The sequence below is a fragment of the Thyridium curvatum genome (assembly GCF_004353045.1).
Source record: "Thyridium curvatum strain D216 chromosome Unknown NODE_71_length_214541_cov_85.463701, whole genome shotgun sequence".
Taxonomy (NCBI): domain Eukaryota; kingdom Fungi; phylum Ascomycota; class Sordariomycetes; order Thyridiales; family Thyridiaceae; genus Thyridium; species Thyridium curvatum.
In genome coordinates, this window is record NW_022156826.1 from 100328 (window position 1) to 122794 (window position 22467).

Genomic DNA, 22467 nt, shown 5'->3' on the forward strand with positions numbered 1-22467 from the left:
TACCTGTAGTTAGTTAGTAGTAGCTGTGGGAGACAAAAGAAGCCAAGCTTGCGATGTGCAATGCAGTCCGAGTAGCCCGAGGTTCACGTGAAAGATGATTGAGCTCGTGAGAAACAGTAGGTATGTCTGACGGTTGCAGATCCTTGTTCTGAAGACCCCTACTCCTCCTTGGCCAAGAGCTTCCAAGGCTCAGCATAAGACCAATGCGTATGAGTGGTGTTCTCTCACACCATTTAAAGAAGTTATGTGTGCTCTCTCTGAGTTGCTAGTAGCCATCAACTTGACGTTTGAAACCAACTTGACTGTGTATTCGTGTTTAGAGTCTGCAAGCTTTTATACTAACTATATTACAAGGGTTTATAACCTTTCAATCAATCAACCGAGAGATAAAAAAAAAGAGAGAGAGAGAAATTATGACGGATATCCTAATGGTACAAAGCTCTAGCTTTTCGAGCCGCCTGAGCTCGCCTCCGCTGAAACCAGATCGAAGCTGGAAAAGAGAATCCCGGTAGAGGTTGGAATAAAGGAAAAAAAAAAGCAACGAGAGAGAAAAACCAGCAGAACCAAAATAAGACATAAGCCATGAGACGCTAACGGCCGTTATCATAGACAACCTGTAGGGCATATGCAATGCATCACATCCACTCCTTCATCCCAGCCATTACTCGCATTAAGGTTGCGTCTCTGCATCTGCAACCAGCATCAATCCCCCTGCAAGCCTCACCCCCGGTTTTTTCTGTGCGCCGCAACGACGGGCAGCTCTTGGTGGAACCGTGCACGTCCGTCCGTCCGTCTGTCCGTTCGTCCCGATGCTCGTGCGCCCAGCGGCTTCTTTAAGGCCACCACTTCATCCTCTGGTAGCTCTCGATGATCTCGTCGATCAGCTCTTTCGTGATCTTGGGCTTGGAGTACTCGAACCCGACCACCTTCTTCAGCCTCTTCCCGTCCATGCTCAAGTCGGTATCTTTGAGCAGCTCCTTCTCCATGAACGGCGTCAGGGGTCCCGGTCTCGTGATGCCGGCATCGGCGAGCAGCTCGGCCCAGGGCCGCAGGATCTCGTCGTTGACGTCGTCCACCACGCTGTCCATGTTGAGCCTGGCAAACGTGCTGATCAGCTGGCCCTGGAAGCCCGTCTGTATGCCGAATTCCTCGGCGATCAGGTCGGCCATCGTCCCCTGCGACGTGGCGCCGTCGTCGACGACGTTGAAGATGGGGGTCTTGCCCATGCCGGGTTCCCAGTTGGCCTTGCCGGCGTCGTACCAGGCCGCGATAGCCCAGAGAGCGCGCGTCACGTCCTCAATGTGAACCGTGTTGGTCCTCAGGTCCTTGGTCCATAGCCACTTCATCTCCTCGTCGAGGGCCTTGTAGGTCCGCGCCATGCAGAGCATCGTGGCGACCCACTGGGACGCGTAGGGTCCATAGACGTGCGCGAGACGAACAATCACGAGGTTCAGACTGGTCGCACGATCAGCTCATCTACCCAATGTCTGGCGAGAGCAGCAATGGGCTGCCTAGAAGTTGGCGACTTACCCTTCAATCTTGGCAAGCTCCTCCTCGGCCTGCAGCTTGAACACGGCAATCTTACTCCAAGGCTTGAGCTTGTCGCCCTCCTCGCTTGCTTTCGAATCAGCCTTGTACACCATGCCCGTACTCAGCTCCACGAAGCACTTGACCTTGCGCTTCGCCGCCTCTCTGCCGACGGCGAGCGACAGGGCAAGCGACCGCAGCTTATACACCTCGTCCTCCTGCGAGTAACGGGTCTCTCCGCCGCAGTTGAACACATAGTCCCACTGTTTCCCGTCCGCACGATCGAATATCCGGGATAGCGCCTCTGTGGAAGCTCGTCAGCAAGAGGGGCACGGGAGAGAGAAGACATTGTCGCATAGAGGCTGGTGCTGTGGGCAAGACCACGGGGAAATGGCAGGGACCGTCAAGAGGAAGGAGGGTCTAGGCACATACGTTCTCTACTCGCGTCGGCCTGCATAAACTTGTCTGCAGCGCAGGCCTCCTCGAATTCGGGCGCTAGCCATGCTAGCTGCGGGAGCACTTTATCGACTAACCGAACCTCGGAGGCAAGGCTGTTCTTGTGGATGTGCAGCGCAAGAAAGCGGCCTATGTAGCCCAGGCCACCGATGATCAGGACCGATGGCTTCTCGGCCATGGCTGCGAACTGTTGGTGTTTGGGCTGAGCTTGCCAGTGGCACTTTGCGTCGTCAGGGACGAGTCGGAGGGGTGTATGGTCGTCCGGTGTGCGGTGGGGGGGTTCTAATCGGTGCGCATAGGATACCGGATGATCTGTGTGTTGCGGGTATGCGCGATTTGCGACGTGCAAGACACACAAAAGCCCTTTGGAAGCTGGAGACGGAAAAGGCAGTCGCTTGGTATGTCAACACGGCAAGAGGGCAGTGCGTGTGGTTGGAGAGAAAGAGAGGATCTTCCGGGCGAGGCTCGAGAGACTGGAAGAATGGAAACGTTCAGAATGCCGGCCGCCGACCTTTGGTAAGATTTCGAAACCCGGGGATAAGGAGAACGAAACACCCCTGACAGCAGCAGAATGAATCACTGAGGAAGAAAGAAAGGGAAGACAGGGTCTCCTTGGGGTTATGAGACCTGACCAGGGGAGGAACAGAGAGCGCGAGAGTACAAGTAGAGAAAGAGATCCAAGTCAAGAAGACTACTAGGTAGTTAGTATGGCAGAACCGGAACGGCTTTCCCCCCTTTGGCTGGCCTCTTTTGGGGGCTTCTGCCTCTGCCCACGACGTTTCGATAGAGGTGCTAGGAAAGGTAATGAGGTCAAGGTAGGTGTGGACGTCAAGGGAAAGGTGCGGGCGGGCTGGCGGGGCGGACCTTTATGCGAATCCTCCACCGCCCAGGCCTGCCGCCGCTTGTTCATTCATCAACGAGCGAGCGAGCGAGCGACCCCTCCACCCACGCCCCCCCCCCTGAACCCTGGCCCGAACTCTTAGTTGGGAAGATCGGAGGGGGGAGAGCTGGAGCGCGCGGGTGGGTAGCGTAGTTACGTAGCTAAGTCAGGTATATCATAGGGGCAGGCATATCAAGGGCATAGTCATTACAGGTGGATGGATGTCCTGCTTTGGCCCAGGTGTGAGAGAGCCTGCGCCGCGAGAGATAGAGACACACACACAAACACAGAGAAATGGCCTCGCGCATATGGGATCAGCTCGGGATGTATCCCAAGATGCATCGTGCAAGTCCGGACGGACTCTCCCGGATCCAAGGCACAAACAGGGCCAAGATCACCACCTCGAGTAGGCGAACAAACTAAAGCAGGTAGGTTTTATTAAGGTTGGTGGCAGGTCGAGGCTACTGCGCTCAGGCGAGGAGGCATGCCATCAAGGGGCAAAGCGACCTGAAGAGAGGGACGAGCAGAGATGCAGTCCTACGCTGGAATTCTTCCCTTTGGTCCAGAGCATCTCCTTTGTCGGCCTGGTGCATGACTACCTCATGGAGAGGGGGGAGGGGGAAGGGGAGGGGAGGGTGTTGATATTTAGGGGAGCATGGGGAGCATGGGCCTTTGCTGATCTTCAGCGCAGGTGTATGAACTTTTGTTTGAAGAGGACTCCAACACCTTGTCCAGGGCCCACCCCCCAAACCACACGCCATTTTACACCCCAGTCTGCTTCTAAAATAGCTGTCAGGAATAGCGGCCAGGGAGAGGAGTCGTCTTTTGCTTGTTCTGCCTCAGAGACTCTGTCTGACTCTGTCTCCATCGAGTAGTGACAGCTGAGCGGGTTGGTCAAGTACAAGTACAAGTATGTGCAATGCAATGCAGGTACATACTTACATGCATATGTACCAAGCAATCCTTTGCATGTAGGGAAGCCTTTTCTGCACAGACAGGTAAACCAACATCGTGCTGCTGGCCTGTGTGCTCGAGTTGATGCATGGGTCTGATAGAAGCAGGTCTGGGGGCGCGTGCCTGATCCCAAGTCGTCTCGAGCAGGGTTTGACGACAAGCCGTGCAAGCGAGCATGATGGAGCCGTTCCTTGAAGCCTTACGGCCTTGTCAGTTGCAAGGGTCGGTCTACAAGTACTGCCTCTTCCTCTTTCCCTTCCTCTCCACTCCATCCTTTTGGGCATCCCGATGTTCTACTTGTACCAGCACCCGCCAGAAGAGCAGGGTATCCGGAGTCTGACACTTCCCTGGATGATGCTGCCTTCTCTCGAGGATGGACAGTCTGAGACTTGGTTGGTGTAACTCAAGTGTCCACCCCTGAAGAGTGCTGATGAGGATAGGATGGGTCTGCTGCCGTGCAACCCAGTGAGGAAAATCAAGGAGAGCGGGCTGTTTCTGATTAACATGACAGGTGCCTCCCAGTCATCTCATCTGGGGGCAGAAGTATTTCTCGTGGGCGCACAAAGAGGGCGGCGTGTGAGCAGTGGGGAGGACGACATATTGATGTGCACATCTGGGCCGGATTTATCCAGATCCTGCAATGGGAAGAGGATTATGGGTCCGGTGGCGTCGCTGCATCATGGGAAGTCAGCAAGAGTACGAGCATTGAGGCCTCTCAGATCTACAAGTAGGTACGGAGTAGAAGCAGCTACTTGTACATGCAAAGTAGGTACGTACATCCGGCACCCGAGATGAGATTTATCGCAATTTGAGGCCATCTCCACAGAGGAGATGGAGACTTGGGAAGAAGTCGGAGAGTCAGGTCCCAAGACGGGCCAGGGCGTCACTAGCCGTTACGGGCAGTTTTAGCTCCAGCGGTTCAGCGGTTCTTCAGGCACCAAAAGCCCGCTAGTAGGGCGAGCTGGCGCCCAACAAGGGGCCGTCCCACGCCGACATCAGGTGCTATCCATGCACACACACCGCCTGACCGTCCCGCCAGTGCCCGTCGCCCGCTCACTCTTGAGATGCGGTTGGGTCCGCTGAGGCGGGGTTGGTGGATGGGCTAAGGTACCGGCGCGACACTAACTAATACAAGTACCTTGGTCGGGAGGATGTGCGTAGCGTGACGCACAAGCCAAGGTGTACAAGGGCAAGGACAAGAGTTGGAACGGCGTGCGGCGTGCAGCGTGGGAAACTCTTGGGGATTTGGTGTGTGTATGCGTGCGTCGCGGCTCATTGTGGCCGAAGAGGTGTAAGTAGCACATATTTGCTTCTGTGTTGGCCGTTCTCCGTCAAAACATGCATACAGCGGTTGACAGGTGATTGCGCTAGGTAGAAGCCTAGTCATCGTCCACTGATGCGCCCGTTGGGTACTTGAGGTGGAGAGGATGGAGTTATTGAAGCCAACGCAGTCGATGAGAAGAAGAATTGCTTCTTCCTCGCTTTCTATTTCTTACATGGCGTCTGGTGCGAGACGCGGGTCCAAATGCTAGCCCTGGAGGCAAGTACGGAGTACATGGATGATCCTTCAGGCGCGGGCAGGCACGGCAGGCACAGAACACTTCTAGAAGGAAGCCATGACCATGGCCCCAAAAAGCAAGCAACGAATCGCGTATTTTGCTGGATGCTGTAACTAAGGGGTAACTACTTGTAATTAGTGCCTGCCTTCCTGCCTCCCTGCCCCTCTGCCCCTGACGGAAGAAATGGAGCGAATGTGACTGGGCTGCACCATTGATTCAAGTCGGCACACGCCCGTGGTATTAATCAATACATGTTCAACAACCATCTATCTCCATCTGATCGCCCTGCTCTGCAGAAACATGAACGCATCCTTCAGTTGTCTTGTACGCTCGCCAGCCCCTATTGCTGGATATTTTCTTTTTCCTTTTCCAATTCTTCATTTAACGTGCGTCACTGGCGTCTCAGCAATGCTACCATACAATGCAGACAACTCTGCGATGCAGGTCGGTCCCGAGCGGCCGTCATCAGCGACCCAACCCCTTTTACTTGCCTACGAAGTACACTAGTCTGCAGGAAGTTTCCTGATCGCGACATCTTTCAGCTACGCCCCTTTACCCGTCATTGTTGTCGCCAGGGCGGACGAGTGGGCGTGATGAATGACACTCTCCATCATGCCCGAGGTGATCTTCTCCCCGAGCAAATCCGTCCTTTCCAGGCAATGAGTGTTGTCAAAATTGGGCAGAGCCTCCGAGAGGCTCTCGAACAAATGCAGTGCTTTCCTGCCTGTTCTTGGCTCTTCGGCTTACTGGAGATCGCCTCGTTGCATCTGAAGCTGTGCTTCCTTTGCGTATCTCGCAGTCTCAAAACGAGGGCTGTTGATATGCTACGGGAAGGGATATTGCTCTCGAGGTCAGATGTGCAGATTGGCTTGCTGATAAGAGCATGCGTACTCCGTCTCGATAACAGGAGCACTCCGAGTTACCAGCCCAAATGCCCTTATCCCACAGCCTGGTACGACTCTGTTCATTTTCCTTCCTCGGTCTGGCTCTCCGTGCTTTTCCAAGCGAGTTCAAATCGCTTCTGAAGCATGTCTCTTGCAACCAGTGGGCTGTCATGCTGTCTAGGCTCGCTTTGTCACAGCCACCGGCCTCTGCTTCTCATGGAAAGGGGTTTCAACGGCCGCAAGCACCCTTCAGCCTGTATCAGATTCAAACACGTGCAGAGGGGAGCCAAGAGAAACCCGTTGATCCTTCGAAGCATGTCGACCAAGAGAAGACCAAGAGGAGAAAGCGTGTGAACTTGTCCGTCCATGCCCAATATGTCCAAACGCACATAAACTAATATGCAGGTGTGATGAAAGGGGCCCCGACCGAGAATCTTGTCTCGCTTTCAAGGCTAATGGCACCACACATCTGGGTAGAGCACCTCTTTATCGGGAGACCTGGATCAGTGTGGCCGTGCTTGCGGCCGGGGCCAAGACACTTGGGCGGGTCGATATAGCACGGCTAGGTTATCCTCGCCTCTTCTGATCACGGGCCAGTGGTGTGTTACTTCCAATACCGAGGCGAACATAATTAACTAGCCGGGAAGAAAGTGGCCGATCGAAGGTTGTCCTCGAAGCCACGGAGAGTCTGGTCCAGACTGAGCAGATGCCAGCCAGGATCGACAGCCCTGAAATCTCGAAACGGCTCGGGGAAATCGAGTACACTGCCGCGGCCAAGGCAAGCCGCTGATCTTCCTAAGCAGGTGCACTTTGATCTCCTTGTCCAAGTACGTACACCATGTCGCACCTGCATATGCAAGTCATTCCGCTTTGCGTCCCGTGTCCCCGTGGGACCGTAGATTGCTTCAGGACCATTCTCCGAAACACGACATTTGTTTCCTTCACATTCTCCAGTCCCGTCGGTCAGCATCTGGGTCCAGAGGCTATTGTGCCGGACAAGTCACTGGCGGCTTCCCGCAGGTGGTTTATCCTTGCGCACGCCAGATTAAGGGGCAAGGGAAGGAGGCCTTATACAAGTCTGTACTACATCAGAGATTCTAGGCCTTTGTCTCGAAAAGCAACAGAGGATGTCGTGATGACACGTGGGACAGCCCCAAGACTCAAATAGCCCCGTATTATCTGCGGAGATTGCCGTTTGGCTCAGGTGTCATTTATTCGTAATATCCATGTATCGACTCGAGGTACTCATATATCTCACACTCCATCTCTAGCAAGCACTTCCCTCGCTCCTAGAGCATAGGCGCTCTCTGAAGATACGGCTCTTTGCATCGATACATCACGTCTCTTCTCGCTTCTGCCTTGTGCCGGTGCCATACATGCGCAGTGTAGACATTTACCAGAACGCTGGAATCTAGATAGACCGTTTTTCATTGCTCTTCATTCATGTCGCAAAAGAGAAAGATCTTTCCCCCTGTGACTCTTTTGGAAGAAAATTGAGCCTCCTCACATCACCCTTATATAACTCCTGGCGGGTGGGGGAGGAGGGGTGCTGAGTGGGCGTGGCCGCCGTCCGTCAGAATCACCTCCTCATGCTGCCGATGAGCTCGCGCTGGGCGTCGCGGTCGCGCTGGCCCTCGCTCAGGCTGCCGACGCTGCGCAGGTCGCCGACGACGCCCTTGAGCTTGCCAAAGTAGACCTCCTGCAGCAGGTTGCGCATCTTGAGCTCCATGTCCTCGACGAGGCGGCCGATGTTGACAATGTGCGACTCGTCGCTCTCGACGGGCAGGTCCTGCTCGACCTGCCGCGTCATGTTGCCGCTCAGGTCGAGCGAGCCGCCGCCGCCGCCGCCCGACGCGCGGGCGCCGCCCTGGGAGAGGTTGAGGATGACGGTCGACGTGAGCTTGTAGTTTGTCGTGCGGCCGCGCTCCGAGGCCTCGAAGACGTGGATCGAGTCCCAGACGCCCTCGGCGGCGGTGTTGCCCTGCGGCGAGGCTGTTGTGCGTGTCAGCCCCTGGTACGCTACTACTCCGTCTATACACACAAAAAGGGGGATGCAGAAAAAACGGGGGTGGGGGGTGGGTTGGGTGCAGGGGGGGGCCATCCGTCCTTACACTTCTTGAGCAGCACCACGCCCGCGAACCCGTCGTCGAGGTTCCAGAAGTAGACCGACGACACGCCGCCCTCGTAGTACAGGTCGCGGTAGACGTCAAAGGCCTCGTTGGCGCGCACCTCCATCCGCCGGACGCGGTCCCCCGGCAGGCCCGCCTCGCCGGCGCCTTCGCTGCCGCCCTCGGCGCTGGCGCCGCCGACGCCCGGCTCGCCGCCGTCGAGGGGCGGGTCGAACTGGTTGGACCAGGGGCTGCGGTGCGAGTCGCCGTCGCGGTTGTAGTCGCAGAGGAGGTAGTCGCGCCCCGTCTGCTTGCAGCGCCGCACGCCGAGCGGCTGGTCGACCGACGAGAGGAGGTCCTCGGTCAGGTCCGGGCAGAGCGAGATGATGTCGTTGAGGTGGTCCGTCGTCTGCTTCGGGTTCAGGCGCCGGAGGAGGTCCCTGTGGTTCGGTACGGTATGTCCTTGTTAGCTTTTGGGGAGGAGAGAGAAGGCTATGCCGGCTCTGGAGGAGGCGGGCGGGGATGTGTTTTTGTTTACGTACAGCGCCGAGTCGAAAGGGTCGGCTGCCATGGTTTCGAAATTGGAGGGTATTGGAGAAGGGAAAGAAGAGAGGTCAACTTGGGTCCGAGAGGGTCAAAGGTCGTCCGCAGGTAGGAGGTGAGGTCGAGGCTCCTGAAACGGGGCGGGAGCTTTATCGTACGTGGGGATATGGTCTAGCTGGGGACCTGTGCTTCCTGGCGGCGGGGTTGACGTAGGAGGAGCATTGGCGGTGGCTCGTGCGTGCTGGCAACCGCCCTTGCTCGCCCATCCGCTCCAAGGGCGGAGTCCCGACAATATGCATTTGGTGTAAGTCGCCAGCAGCAGTCCTCTAATATTCACATCTTCAATGACATTCGTAAGAAAAATACCAAAGTATATTGCCGTAAAACACTACCATGCAACACAGTCGCGTAAAGAAAGCACCAAAAGACATCGTTGAGCTTCAAGACCCAATCAAGAACAGTGGAAATCATCGTCGTCACCGCCAACGAAATATGTCATAAGTGATCAGAGAGCATCTGCATGCCCGAATCTTCTTCGTTTCTAACATGCAGCATCTATGGGAGGTCGAGGAGACAAAAGCGCATCCTATCTATGATGGAAAACACCATACCATGCAATGCCCTCATAGGCAAAAAGAAAAAGGCAGCCGTGATGATGATCCGCTGCTCGTGACAGAGACTCAATCTCCCGGCCCAGACTATATCATGATAAACCACTAAATCCTACTCTTCAGAGGCTTTCCGTCATGCCCCCGTCCGAAACACCGTACCTCAGCACCACCGCAGGCACAGTCCTGTCCGCTGTCGATACACAACGACATCGATTTGTCCGCCAAGTCTTGTCCGCAAAATAAAATAAGTCATAAAACCATCCAGAAACTGCAGTTCCTACTGAACCCGTCCATCCATATGTAGACGTTTCGTATGGCACACACGAGGACCTCAGTCCGTATCAGGCGTCGTGATAGGCTTGTCGCCGTCGCCGCCACCGCCGCCCATCAGCATCTCCCGCACCTCCTTCTCGATCTCCTTCTCCGTCCGGGCGGCCACCTCCTCGCTAGTCGAGGCGTCCTTCTGCTCCCAGCCGACCACGCGGTTCGCCAGCTCCAGCTTCTTCTGGCACGCCTTGTAGATGAGCTCCTCGATTGAGTCGCGCGTGACCAGGCGCACGATCTCGACCTCGCGCTCCTGCCCGAGCCGGTGCGCGCGGTTCTCGGCCTGCACGTCATCCTGCGGGTTGATGCTCTGGTCGAAGATGATGACCTTGTTGGCCGCCGTCAGGTTGATGCCCGTGCCGCCGGCGCCCGTGGTCAGCGCAAAGACCGAGATGTCCTCGTTGCTGTTGAACTCGTCGATCAGGCCCTGGCGTTCGCCGACGCTGGTCTCGCCCTCGAGCGCGAGGTAGCTGATGCCCGCCGTGGCGAAGCACTCGTGGAAGATCTTGATGACTGTCGAGAATCGGGTGAAGACAAGAACCCGATCGCCATTCGCACGGTAATCCTCGATCAGCTTCAGGAGAGCCTGGATCTTGCCGCTGTGCATCCAAGACTCCTCAGGGACGTCGAACTCGTTGAGGCACTCGTAATCGCGGCACCACAAGTGCAGCTCAAAGTCGGAGCAGGCCTTGAGTTCGTTGGTGAGGTGCTTGAGGTTGGGTTGACGGAGCTCCTTCTGGGAGATGTTGTCCATCGCAACCTGGGCCATCTTCTCGACGGTCTTGTCAAGGAAGAACTTCCGGAACAGCTGCGCATGAATCGCTGCCTTTCGCAACTGCATCCACACGTTGTTGTTGTCGTTTGAGCGGCCATCATCAGCCACCACTGCTGCAGTGCGACCGGCAGCCTTGTCCTCGGGGCCGCGCTTGAAGCGATCCTCGTATGCCTTGTAGATTCGCTTCTGCGTCTCGTCGAGATCGCAGTAGACAACCCGGCTGGTCTTGGGCGGGAGACTAGAGAGAACATGCTCCTTGCGTCGCTGCAAGATGAAGGGCTCGAGAATGCTGCGGGCACGAGCTACGCGCTCGCTGAGGAGAAGCGCACCGTTGCTGACATCACGCATAGAGACGCGCTGGTTGAAGAGGGCCTCGAGGTGCTCAAGGTGGTTGTCGAAGATCTTGGGTTGGATGAACCTCAGCAGGGAGATCATCTCCATGATGTTGTTCTGCACCGGAGTGCCGGTGAGCAGCAGGCGCCACTTGGCAGGGATGCCCAAGAGCTGGTTGTAGATCTTGCTGGTGCTGTTCTTCATCTTGTGGCCTTCGTCAAAGACGGCCACATTGGGCTGCAGGTAGCGCATGGCATCGCGATCCGCCTCTTGGCCCAGCTGCGAGTAAGAGGTCAACACGACGTGGTGACGCTCGGGATGCTTCTGGATCTTGGTGGCAATCTCAAATCGCTCACTCTGGTTTCCAGAATACATGGTGATCCTCAGTTTGGGAGCGAATTTCTCGAACTCAGTTCGCCAGTTGGCCAGAACTGACGGAGGAACAACGATAAGGTTGGGCCAAGGGCGAGCCTCGCCAGAGCTCTCCTGATACGTGCCGATCAGGTGGGCCATGAGGGCGATGACCTGGCAGGTTTTGCCCAGTCCCATGTCGTCGGCGAGGATGCATCCGAACTTGTGCTGGTAGAGAAGAGCCAGCCAGTTGAGGCCGTACTTTTGGTAGGTCTTCATGGTGCAATGGCCCTTGACATAGCGAGGCTCCTTAGGGATGGGCAGATCAACCAGCTGAGTGGAGCCGTCGGTGCTTGAAGGGGTCATGAGTCGGTTGGCATCAACTGTGTCGTTGATCTTCTTGCCACGGAAGTCGACGTTCCATCGCTCAGTGGTCGACTTGATGTTGGCTCCCTCAGTCTCACAGTTCTGAATAATCTTGTCGATGTGGTCAAGAGCCTGGACGTAGCTCTCCACAGCATCATAGATGTCAAGACCGATCTCGACTTTCTTCGCCTTGCCTCTGGCCTTCTTCATGATGTAGGCATCCCGGGCGGCTTGGCGGCTCTTGAAGGGTCGCTTGGCGATCATGGCCTCGGCCTTGTCTTTCTTCTGGCCGCACATGGCCACGATGTCATCGGCGGTGCAAGTGTTGAGGTAGTTCAAAACCCGCTCCTCAATAGGGTCCATGCCATCTTGGGACTCGGCGCGGTCTGGAGTCTCAGGAGTAGCATCCCGGTCGCTATAGGCTTGATCGTCGACATCCTCAACGTCGCTAGCGGTGAGGTCGATTAGCTTAGCGGGTTGGGACTTCTTTGCAGACTCGACGGTGTACTGAGTCTGAGATGACGAAGGCTCACGCCGACGGAGGCCTTTCTGGAGACGGCCTTTCTTCGATTTGGGTGGAGGAGAGGGTGTAAGCGATGCCTCTGGTTCCTCCGACGAGTTGGAAGGAGGCGAGCTGGACTGGTTGTAGGCAAAGGATTGGATGTATGCTGCGTTCTTAGCAGGAGCAGTGACCTTGTGATTGCCTTCATTCAGCAGTGCCTTCTCTGCAGCATCTATGCTGCCTGTCTCTGCAACAGCGGCCTTGCACTTTTCCAGAGGCCAGTCGAACTTCTTCTGCAGTCTGCGGCCGAGCATCTCGACCAGGCCATTGCTGACCTTCTTGACATTGCTGCCCTTAGTGGTGGAAGCCGCCGGCTTGGCAGACAAGTCCTCGGAGCTCTTAAAGTACGAGGTGATCGAGTTGGAATTGGGCTTGCTTCGCTTGTTGAAAGATGATGGCTTGATGTCGCCACGGGGTGGGAGGCCATCGTCAGAGCTTTCTTCGACAGAGAGGGCACGCGGCTTGTCGGCCTCAGTGTCACTGGAGCATTGATTGAAGGCTCGCTTGCGCGAGCTCCGAGTTGGGGGCGCCATTGGGGCCCTGTAGGCGGTTCCAGCTGGTGCCAGAGCAGAAGCCAGCCTACCAGAGGTGAATTTTGGTTTCGGGGTTCGAAAAGGTGAAGAGGCAGGGACTTCGACCACCGACCTGGGTGAAGATGAGGTGATAGTGACAGGTGACTCAGGAGGACGCAATGAGATGCGATTCACAATCTGAGTTGGTTGAGTGACAATCTGAGTCGGCTGAGTAAAATAAGGAGAACAAGGAACGGTGTCCACTGAAAGCTCGTCCAGCTCGTCACTGTCGTAGTTGAAGTCGATTCTGAGATTTGTCTTTGCAGATGGACTTGCAGGAACAACAGTAGGAGCTCGCCTGAGCGGGAGTGGGGAGGAGTTGAGATCCATTGTGACTGACTTCAATGTGAAGTTCAGTTCAGATTCGGGTGCTCAATGGACGTGACCAGCCCCCCAATAGCCAACAATAGTCGGGTAAATATCGGATCAATAGGTTCTCCTGGTGTCGTCCTCCGCTATTCACCTCACAATAGCAACTTCACCAGCACTCATCGCCACTCATACGGCTTCCTTTCCAGACTCGGCCAACCGCAAGGAGACAAGTGAGAGAGGAGGAAGCATCCACAAGCCAACAAAGCCGATGAATGGTCGTTATGGAGCACAAAATGAGAGCCTTGGATCAGGCTTGGACGTAGATCTGCCCTTATACTCTCATGCTCATCCGTGTGGTCGCAATGTCAACTTGAGAGGCGAGAGTCGGTGGGACCGCTGGCGAGGCGGGCAGCCTGCCTTTTTTTTCGCGTCCAGATCACGCCTGCTAAAGCCGTTTCAGTGGGGCCCTAAACGCGCCCACACGTGCCCACTGACGCACCCTCTTTAACTGCAAGGAGTGACTATCAAGTTACCCCAGTGCCCGACTCGAGACTTGGATAAGCTGGATAAGCCTCGGTGCCTCGTAATCTCAATTGCAATTCTCATCGACTTTGGCACTGAGCTCTCTGCTTAGCCCTGCCATTCAACACAAACGGTGGCAAGATATAACCCGAAGTCAATATCATACACATCCACTGCCTCGCAAGATGTCCTCTCGAAGGATCATATCGTCGGAGAAGACCATTCTCGAGAAGGATGATGCTGTTGGCGCCAGCCCGGCGGCAAGCCAGCAGTCAAACATAGCTCCGGCCGTGCCCGCGTATGCTTGCCAAACCTCCCCATGCTTCTCGTCCTCGACGGGCTGCCAGAAATGAAAAGTGCCATTTCTAATGAATTTCACGCTCTCTAGGGATGTCATCATTAAACTATTGGCTTTCACCTTTGCCATGATCATCATCCCCATCGGGTCATACTTTGCCTCTGTCAACACAATTTTCAAAGGTAACATCCTTTTTTTTTTCCAAAACAAATATATCATATGAGAATCCGAACCTGGCTAATCACCATGTAGGCAACTCAACATTCGCGGGTGCGCTTGCGGCCGTCATGGCCAACGCCGTGCTCATCGGCTATGTTATCGTCGCCATGAGAGAAGACCAGTCGGACCGTGAGGCACAAGGCAAGAAGACGGACACCAAGAAAGACCGCTGAACGGGGCGAGATTACTGTACTATAGCTCTGTATGTAATGACGTCTGATTTACCGAAACAAACTGGCACCTTTTCGACCTGCACATTGTCACTGGGCATTTTTACCGACGACACAGCCGTATTTGAAAAGTCACGTACTAGCTCCCCTGAGTCTGTTCCAAAACGCACAAGACCTCACAGCAAGGGACGAAATTAGGGAAGTAGAATGAGAGGTCTGCCTATCCACTTCAATTATGATCTCCAGGATACCCTGTTGATTCTGACGTAGTAGAATATTCTATGTGGTCTCCGCGAAGGAACAAACTTGTTCCCCTCGACTGATACATGCACCCTGCCTGCACCTCACTGCAGACATCGTTGTCCAGACACCGTAGGATAGTTGATTAAATAGCAACGGGGTACAGTCGAGTTGAACTCTCTCTTGCGAAGGAAAAATCCGTAGCCTCAGGAAATCCTGAGTTCATGTGAAACCTGCCTTCGAAATGCTCGCGCCGTGTACGCCTTGTATGTCTGTGCTCTCGAATAATCCCATGTCCTCCGTAGAGAACTCTCTTGCAAGGCCTTGCTCTAAGCCTTCGACCAATTCACTCGTTGTCATCATAGCAGCCTGGAGGACACAATCCCCCGCTCATTGCCCACCTGGGCGTCCGGCCGATCCACGGTTCTCGAGTGTGATGCATGATGCTCCCCAATACCTGGAGGTGAATCATGAAAGATGTCAAAATATCGGGGGGTATCATAATAATAAATTCGTCACACAAATCACACCGCAGTTTGAAGGGTCAGTTACCCTCTACTGCTTGCTGAATCGCTTCGAGAACCAACTCTTCCTCTTCTCGCCCATTCCCGGCCGGCCATCGTTCGGCGGCGAGACCTCCTTCCTAAGGACGGACCCGGGGCCGCGACCACCGTCCTTCTGCGGTACAGGCGGCCCGTTGTAGCCGTGCTGGGGTACAGGCGGGCCCGTGGCGTCGTTAACACCGACCGTGAAGGCAGATGGTTGATAGGTGGGCGACTGGTTGAAGCCAATGCCATAGTCATTGACTGGCTCCTGTCGCTTCGGCGGCGCCTGCATCCGTTCAATGGAGCTGTTGTCGCTACTGGTAGGATCCGTCTGATAGCCGGCTGGTTCTCCTCCAGAGGCACCGCTCCCAGAGCCAGATGCAACCGTTTCATATGACCGCTGGTTGGCGGCCGTCGGATAGACGTTTTGCTCGGCGTATCGAGGAGTAAATTGCGACTCTGAGTTCATTCTCGAGAATCTCTGGCCCCGTCCACCTGCATATGGTCCGTACTGTTGTTGTTGGTCGTAGCCACCGTCCCGGCCCTGTTGCCTCCAATCATACTGGCCGTTGGGGGCCACTGAACTAGCCCGGCCGCCGTAGTAGCTGTCTTGGGGGAAACGGGCGCCTCCGTTGTCTGCGAGGAATGGCATGTCAGTACAATACACTAATATCTGAAGCCTAGTGGATCAGAGTTACGCACTGCCACCGTAATAACTGCTTCTTCGGTTCCAGTTGGCTACCGAGTCGGTATCAGAGCGGATATAAGATTTTCGGTTGTATCCGCCGTCAATGGCAGCTTCGAAGCTCCGGATGGTGTCCAGAGGTCGCTCCCAGCGACTTCGAGTAGGGTTTGACCGATCGGGATCAGCTGTTGTTATTGTTGTGGGTTAGCAAAAGCGCAAAGGACCTGGTGTCGAAGCAAGTGATAGGGAACGAACAGATTGGGTTGCCAAAGGCATCTTTCTGTGGCATCTCACGTAGAGAGGCCAGTGACGACTTGACGCCGGCAGCGACGGCAGCTAGAACCCTGATGTTAGCCAAGGCGCTCAGATTGGAGGTGTGTTGCTGGTTAGGACGAAACTCACCTGGCTCAGCTTCGTTCATAGCGAGAGTGGGATCAGCTTTGCTGTGAAGTCTTTTGGCTTCTTTCTCGGCGGCGGTTTCGTGCAAGTCGATTTTATGGTGCGGGTTGCTCTTGTGAGACTTGTCCGAGTGGAAACTGAAAGATCTTGATCCGCGGCGGTCCTTCCCTGAGTTGGGACGCTGCGGCGATTGTTGCTGCTCCTGCTGCTGATAGTACTGCTGTTGCTGCTGCTGCTGGGGTGGGTATTGCGACGGATATTGTTGCTGGGAGCCTGAGGGCGGCGAAGGCAGCGGTTGCTGCTGGCTATATGTGGAAGCCATGATTACCAGCTAGCCAGGAGTGACCGGAGCTTTACTGCGACTTGATCCTGGTAAATGTCTGGGGATGTGGATAGTGTCCACGCCGGGCTCCTTCTGACGGATCGCAATTTCGATCGGGCTGTGATGGAGAAACGTGGATATGGCGGCTCTGACCTGGCGGTTTAGATACGACTAAAGTTGACGACAGGCTGACTGGCAGGGGTTAAGCGCAGGGCGATGTCTCTTAGAGCGTGGAAAAGCGGTCGCGGACGACGCGAAAGGACTGATAAATGGCCCCAGGAGGAAGCTTTCCTTCGCAACGGCTGCAAGGTGGTGGAGCGGGTGGTTGGGATCCTCCCCTGTTCGTGGTGGATCAGTGGACCCGGCAGGCGCTGTCCTGTCGCAGAATTGGATAAAAATCAAGGCAGCGGTCGTCTCAAGACGGCCGGGCAACCAGGAACGGATCGATCAATTAGATGGAGTGTTGGTCGTTGGCTGCCAGGAGGATGATGGAGGTTCAAAGCGCAGGCTGGTTTCCTGTCGGCAGTGAAAATGCTACTGATGCTGGGTTTCCTTTGTTGTTCTTCTCGCTCCTTGTCTCGCGGCGCGTCCAAGTCAAAAGAAGCGGCGTCCCCCTTGGCTTGATTAATTTGCACGATCGCACGGTCGGTATTGAGTGGCTGACCTCCTTGGGTGGAGGAGTACCTATGTCCAGTGTGTAACAGGAACGGACGGCAGGCACGAAAACCCTCAGTGGACTGGGTGCGCTGTGCGATAGGCGATTTTCGCACCGCCAAGCCCAGAATAGAGGGTGCCTGGATTGTCGCTTGGGGCTTTGGCGCGGGGGGTTTCAGAACACAAAAAACGGTTCGTTCTGCAAAGTGACTGGGGCCTTCGCGTTGTGCTGACGTCAAAGAAAGGTAACGTTATCGCCTTTCTCCCAATTTAATGGATCGAGTGGAGAGTGTAAAAGAGGAAACGCAACAGGGCTGATCGGAAACCGGATTCGTACGTCGCTTTTTTTTTCGTCGTGAAACAAAAAGCTCCGGATCGATTGATGCAGTTTCAGGACGGGGCGCGATATCTTTGATATCTTTGCGCAAGAGGTACTTCGTTTGGAAAGCTTTCTGACCGATTCGCCAAAACTCCTTAGGATAAGACCAGCTCCAATTCTCGGCCCATTCGTGGCAACAAAGTTTTTGCACCGAAAGCTGACGACGCTGCACTACTAAGTCGATCAAGAGCCGGTGGGTCGATAACTCAAAAAGGGTTCTGTGTGGGTCGTGGTCTAAGTCGTGGGGTGTTCTCGAAGCTGGAGCGTCTGACAGGAGTGGATTGCGTCTCTGCACCACGCTTCTCTGGCCTGGCAGGTCAGATACGAGCTCGAGGCGTATGGGGGAGGGATGCGCCGCAGCAGTGGGTGGTGAATCCGGCGTGCGTGCGTGCGTGAGTGAGGGTGTGTAGAGTGGCTTTTCGGGTGTCTGCACGTAGACGTGTGTGGCGAAGTGTCAGAACGACAGGACGGACAAATGCAAGTGTCCGAAAATCAAAGTGATGCCAGAAAACGAAAGTAAAGAAGAATGCCCTGTCTCACAAAAGGGAGAGAGATACGGCAGGCGGGGACGAGTGTCTACAAAGCTCGAGGGAGAAAGTTTAAAAGAACGAGAAAGGCCTCCAGTCAAGGGCAGGTCGGGCGATGGAATTCTTAAGAATGACAGGAACGTCCCTGATCAACGTGGTGGTGTGTCGTATCCAATGCAGAGGAAGGGCCGCGTAAAAGTAACATGTCTTGGAGGTCCAGAAGGTGGAGCACTGGAGACCAAGAAACCTCGACTGTGTGGCAGTTTGTTTGGTGATTCGCCTCTCTTTTTTTGACAATCGTCGGGTGGATGTACTTGCTGTACCTACCTGCCCATGTACTGTACGCGCATCGCATCACATCGCATCGCATCATCGGCGGCCAAGCGGGAATCGCATTCATCCTCCATCCTCATTCGCATAGCCTCAAGCCCCGTCGGCACCGGGTCCTGGAGCTAGTGGCAGCAACACATCATCCTGCTCACCACGCCTCACCCTTTGCTCGCGCGCGTTCAACATTTTGGCTTTCATCGAGCATACTTACACCAAGCTCGAGGTTGCGGGTGCCTCGGAATAGCGTGGCTCACCAACTGTTTGAGGTATGGTCAGGCACGATAATAAAGGACCAGCCCAGCGCTGCCCGCTCCGGTACCTACCCCGCCTCTCCCATCAATTGATCTCCCAATGTTCCAGGGTCTTCCCCTGTCCCGAGCTGTCCGGCTTCTACGGAAGAGCAGCACAAGTTGGGACGACCTGATGGATGAAGGGGGTTCCATTGATATCTTTATTTTTCTTTAGGGAATGGCCTCGACACAGTACATAATGGCGACTTTTGCCTCGTATCGAGCCTTGCTTGGGTGCACACGTAGTCAAGAAAGACCAAAGCAGCAGGTGATCGACGAATATAACGCAACGAAAATGTGGGTAGAGCAGACTGTCGTGAAATCGCACATGTCTGTTCCTGAAGGCGTCCCGGGTCCATGTACACTTCCGTGCCCAAGTGCACACATCCTTGACAAACTCGAGGCCCAAGGATTGGCTGATAGGCTCGTTGGCTCGCCATCTTGCCAACGCGGTCCAACATCCGGACCTATCGCCGCAGATCTAGCTCATCCTGCAGCACCGGATTCTTGCTTTTCAACCTCCTTTACAAGCCCGCTACCAGAGTTTAGCATCCCTCTTTCCCAGGACGCATCGGCAGATCTTGCAGCAAGACCAACGCTTTTCGAGCACGTCGCCGCAACTACGGAGTAGATGACGCCTAGGCTGTCGAATCTAGGTCTGTAAGTGGACAATCGCCCCAGCACCACCCTCAGAAACCCCGATAGCGTCAAAAGATAGACGACTGCGCCTGGTGGAGTCGTAAACTACCTCCAGGGCTACCAGGTGGTCTTGGTAGTGAGGTAGTCTAGGTTCAGACAGAACCAAGACCTAGTCGTAGATCCTATCGGTGGAGGGCCCGCGAACAACAGACAGATGGAAGCCCACGCAAAACGGTGGTTGTTAAAGTGCCAAGGCTAGGCATTATTTTACATCTACCAGGGCGATCACCCTCAAGTACTTTCTAGGTAGTGTAGAGCAATGGCGGCTGACATCAAGCACATCATCTCCCCGTTCCCTGGGACTTACAATATCATATTTCTCCTGCCAGGGGAAATGCAGGATGCTCCACGCTATTGATAAACGAAAAGTCTTGTCAATGCCGGCAGACTTTCGATCCGGAATGCGTGGCTCGAGACGCACGCAGGCCCCTTCCGACGATCCCGCAGTCCCAGCTCACGTAGAACATCCGCGGGCACCGATCTGTGGACACATGTCTTATCTTGGGGAGCGATATCTACCTGACACCCAGAGCACACTGCAGCAGAAGCAGCCAAGCAAGCGCCAGTGTCTAGACACGGGGATTTGTGCATTTCAGTGGTCTTACAAACCTGTCTGGATGTGTCCCAAGTAGATTGCCAGGCAGAGTTCAGGTAGCACCAACAGGCGTACAGCAGCTTGTAGGCTAAAGGTCGTACGTATTGTTGACGATGCGATACCTCGTTGTCCTGTTGCCCGGGGATCTCTTAAGGTACGTTAAAAAGACAGCTATGCAATACTTCTGGTTGCCCCAGGAGCCGATTATCTTAGAGAGATGCCACCAGATAGTTCCGGCAAATAGACTGGCGGGATGCCGGAGTCTTGGAATTCCCCGTTTCTCTCTCGGTGTGATATGTTTGACAGGACAACGAGAGAACTGATCCTCTCCGGCCCACTCTCTCCGCACACATGTGGAAGGGCTGCAGGATCCTAAAAATACGACCCAGAAAAACGTCACGTTAGCGTAAGGTGCACCCGTTCTGTCCAGGCTGTGTCCCTGGCCCCAAACCGAGAGCTGGGTCTTATCGTCGATCACTTGCCCGTTCCAACTGCTCAGCATTGCGTCGCATACCTGATATCCAGTTTCGCAACGGCTTGTTCTTGACAATCATTGTTGATCATATGAACAGAAATATCAGAGCCAAAGAGCTTTCAAATCGCAGCCATGTGTCCGAATTAGAATTATGCACTGCTTGTTTTACCCTGACGATCATCTCTCTCAATACTTATTCCATTTCGCGACAAAGCTTTTCGATTCAAGTGGTCTCGAGGTGACGGGAGAACCCGTAAGATGTTCGGTAATGATATGCATGATTAGCATGGAGGCCAATATCACTTGTTGGACCTCCGTCAATTACACTGACACCTGTTCAGGATTATACCAAAGGGGCAACAATGCTTTGGAAATGCTCATCGCGATACTCTCTGGTCTTCACGATTAACTTGAGAGCCGAGAAAGCTGGGGGCCAAAGTCTTAAACTGCAATCTTAGCAGAATATATGAGATGCGCCCAGATATAGCAAGTCGTTCAGAATTGAAGATGCAAGTATATCCTTCATGTGGAGGACCACCGTCAGGTCGAGTGCATGGGCAGAGTGGGAAATACGATGATCGTCCAAGAAATACAAGTATTTCATGAAGACCTCTGCCTGGAGGTGCCACCGAAGTGCCTGAATGGTCTTCAAGTTCAACCTGCTGACAGACATTCACACCACCTTCAACGGAGCCATGATGCCCGGACCTCTGGTATCCTGCCAATTCAAAGCTTCGCCCAAATGGGCTACAACAAAGTGCATTCTGGTAAAGTCGATGAGTCCATGGTTAGTACATCACCAGTTGGACCTGTATGTACCGACAGATGGCTGGCAATAAGACGTCTCATAGCATCACACATGAAGGCCATGTGAGGTCGACCATGGCGTCAGGACTCAGGAGGGACCTCAAGATTCCCTAACATCATCCACGTAACCCGGCGACTGCGCGAACCCCCCACAGGGATGTGATGCATGGATTGTAAAGTCTTTGATTTGTTAGGTTGAGCTTTTTGCAGCTCATGATTGTGGTATAAGTTTTCCCACACCATCTGATGCAATCATCGAGACCCCATAACCGCCGTAGCACACGCAAGGCACACTCCTCTCCCACACTGCACGATTTTTTTGGTTGTTATTTTGCCATTGATTTGAATGCTATTGGCAAGGGCCTAAGCTCTTTATCCTTGCCGGAACCCTAATGCACCCAGTCATGAACCATTTCCACGCAACTCCGCCCCAAACCGGTCTTTATATCGACGAAGGGTAAAGCATGATACGGACAGAAGCACCGAAGGACCGCGAAGGAAGGGGGTTGGCGAACTTCGCGCGGACAACGCCAGAGTTGCCTAGATCGCCATACGTTAGTATCGAGCCTTCGCGTATTTTCGAGTCGGCGAGAGCATACCATGGGGCCTGGTGACCTTGCCCCAGATCACCCGGATCTTGGTGCCGCGAACCTCCTTCTGAGCCTTGTAGACATACGCAACCTTCTTGCCGAGGTAGAAGCTATTCAGGCCGTCAGTCGACATGTTCCTTTCAATCCATCCGGAGTGCAAACATACTTGGCGGCGTTGGTGTCGTCAACACCCTCGATCTTGATCAGGCTGGTCTTGGAGTGGGTGACATGTCGGCTACGCTGGTAGCTCAGGTGGCGACCCCTAATGATAGAGTTGTCAGTCATCGTTCCAAAGCCCTCATGTCGCAGTTGTGTATCCTATTCCGTCCCTAGACGGCCGAGCGCTATCCAAAAGTCGTCGCTTCCCTTTCGTCGAGTCGATTACGGAGAGGCATGGAGATGCTACTTACTTGACGTATACTAGAGAAGAGCAAGTCAGCAATCAAGTACGAAAGAGTGTTTGAGGGGTGTCGCGACGAATCCGTGCAAGCACAGCCTAGCCTGATGATTACAGAACCATGCGAGGTCGAATGCTCGAATCCGTTGCGATGTGACCCGGGGGAGCTGGGGAAAACTCACGTCGGTGACCTGCTTCCGTCGACAT

General features: G+C 54.6%; 6 protein-coding genes across 6 annotated transcripts; 1 reads left to right on the forward strand and 5 right to left on the reverse strand.

Moving 5' to 3' along the window:
• Window positions 1-833: 833 nt before the first annotated feature.
• E0L32_009620 (uncharacterized protein) lies at window positions 834-2161 on the reverse strand (the record flags this gene model as incomplete). Its single annotated transcript, XM_031144605.1, has 3 exons — window positions 834-1455; window positions 1531-1831; window positions 1960-2161. The coding sequence occupies 3 exons, from the start codon at window positions 2159-2161 to the stop codon at window positions 834-836; spliced, it is 1125 nt and encodes a 374-aa protein (XP_030990627.1).
• Window positions 2162-7839: 5678 nt separating this feature from the next.
• E0L32_009621 (uncharacterized protein) lies at window positions 7840-8939 on the reverse strand (the record flags this gene model as incomplete). Its single annotated transcript, XM_031144606.1, has 3 exons — window positions 7840-8252; window positions 8372-8808; window positions 8911-8939. The coding sequence occupies 3 exons, from the start codon at window positions 8937-8939 to the stop codon at window positions 7840-7842; spliced, it is 879 nt and encodes a 292-aa protein (XP_030990628.1).
• Window positions 8940-9853: 914 nt separating this feature from the next.
• E0L32_009622 (uncharacterized protein) lies at window positions 9854-13135 on the reverse strand (the record flags this gene model as incomplete). The annotated part of the gene is made up of 1 exon (XM_031144607.1): window positions 9854-13135. One exon carries the CDS (start codon window positions 13133-13135, stop codon window positions 9854-9856), a length of 3282 nt encoding a protein of 1093 aa, XP_030990629.1.
• A 689-nt stretch (window positions 13136-13824) lies between these two features.
• E0L32_009623 (uncharacterized protein) lies at window positions 13825-14329 on the forward strand (the record flags this gene model as incomplete). The annotated part of the gene is made up of 3 exons (XM_031144608.1): window positions 13825-13937; window positions 14028-14119; window positions 14190-14329. 3 exons carry the CDS (start codon window positions 13825-13827, stop codon window positions 14327-14329), a joined length of 345 nt encoding a protein of 114 aa, XP_030990630.1.
• Window positions 14330-15121: 792 nt separating this feature from the next.
• Window positions 15122-16517, reverse strand: E0L32_009624 (uncharacterized protein; the record flags this gene model as incomplete). Its single annotated transcript, XM_031144609.1, has 4 exons — window positions 15122-15747; window positions 15814-15981; window positions 16052-16132; window positions 16199-16517. The coding sequence occupies 4 exons, from the start codon at window positions 16515-16517 to the stop codon at window positions 15122-15124; spliced, it is 1194 nt and encodes a 397-aa protein (XP_030990631.1).
• Window positions 16518-21715: 5198 nt separating this feature from the next.
• E0L32_009625 (uncharacterized protein) lies at window positions 21716-22467 on the reverse strand (the record flags this gene model as incomplete). Its single annotated transcript, XM_031144611.1, has 5 exons — window positions 21716-21813; window positions 21873-21973; window positions 22030-22125; window positions 22274-22283; window positions 22443-22467. 5 exons carry the CDS (start codon window positions 22465-22467, stop codon window positions 21716-21718), a joined length of 330 nt encoding a protein of 109 aa, XP_030990632.1.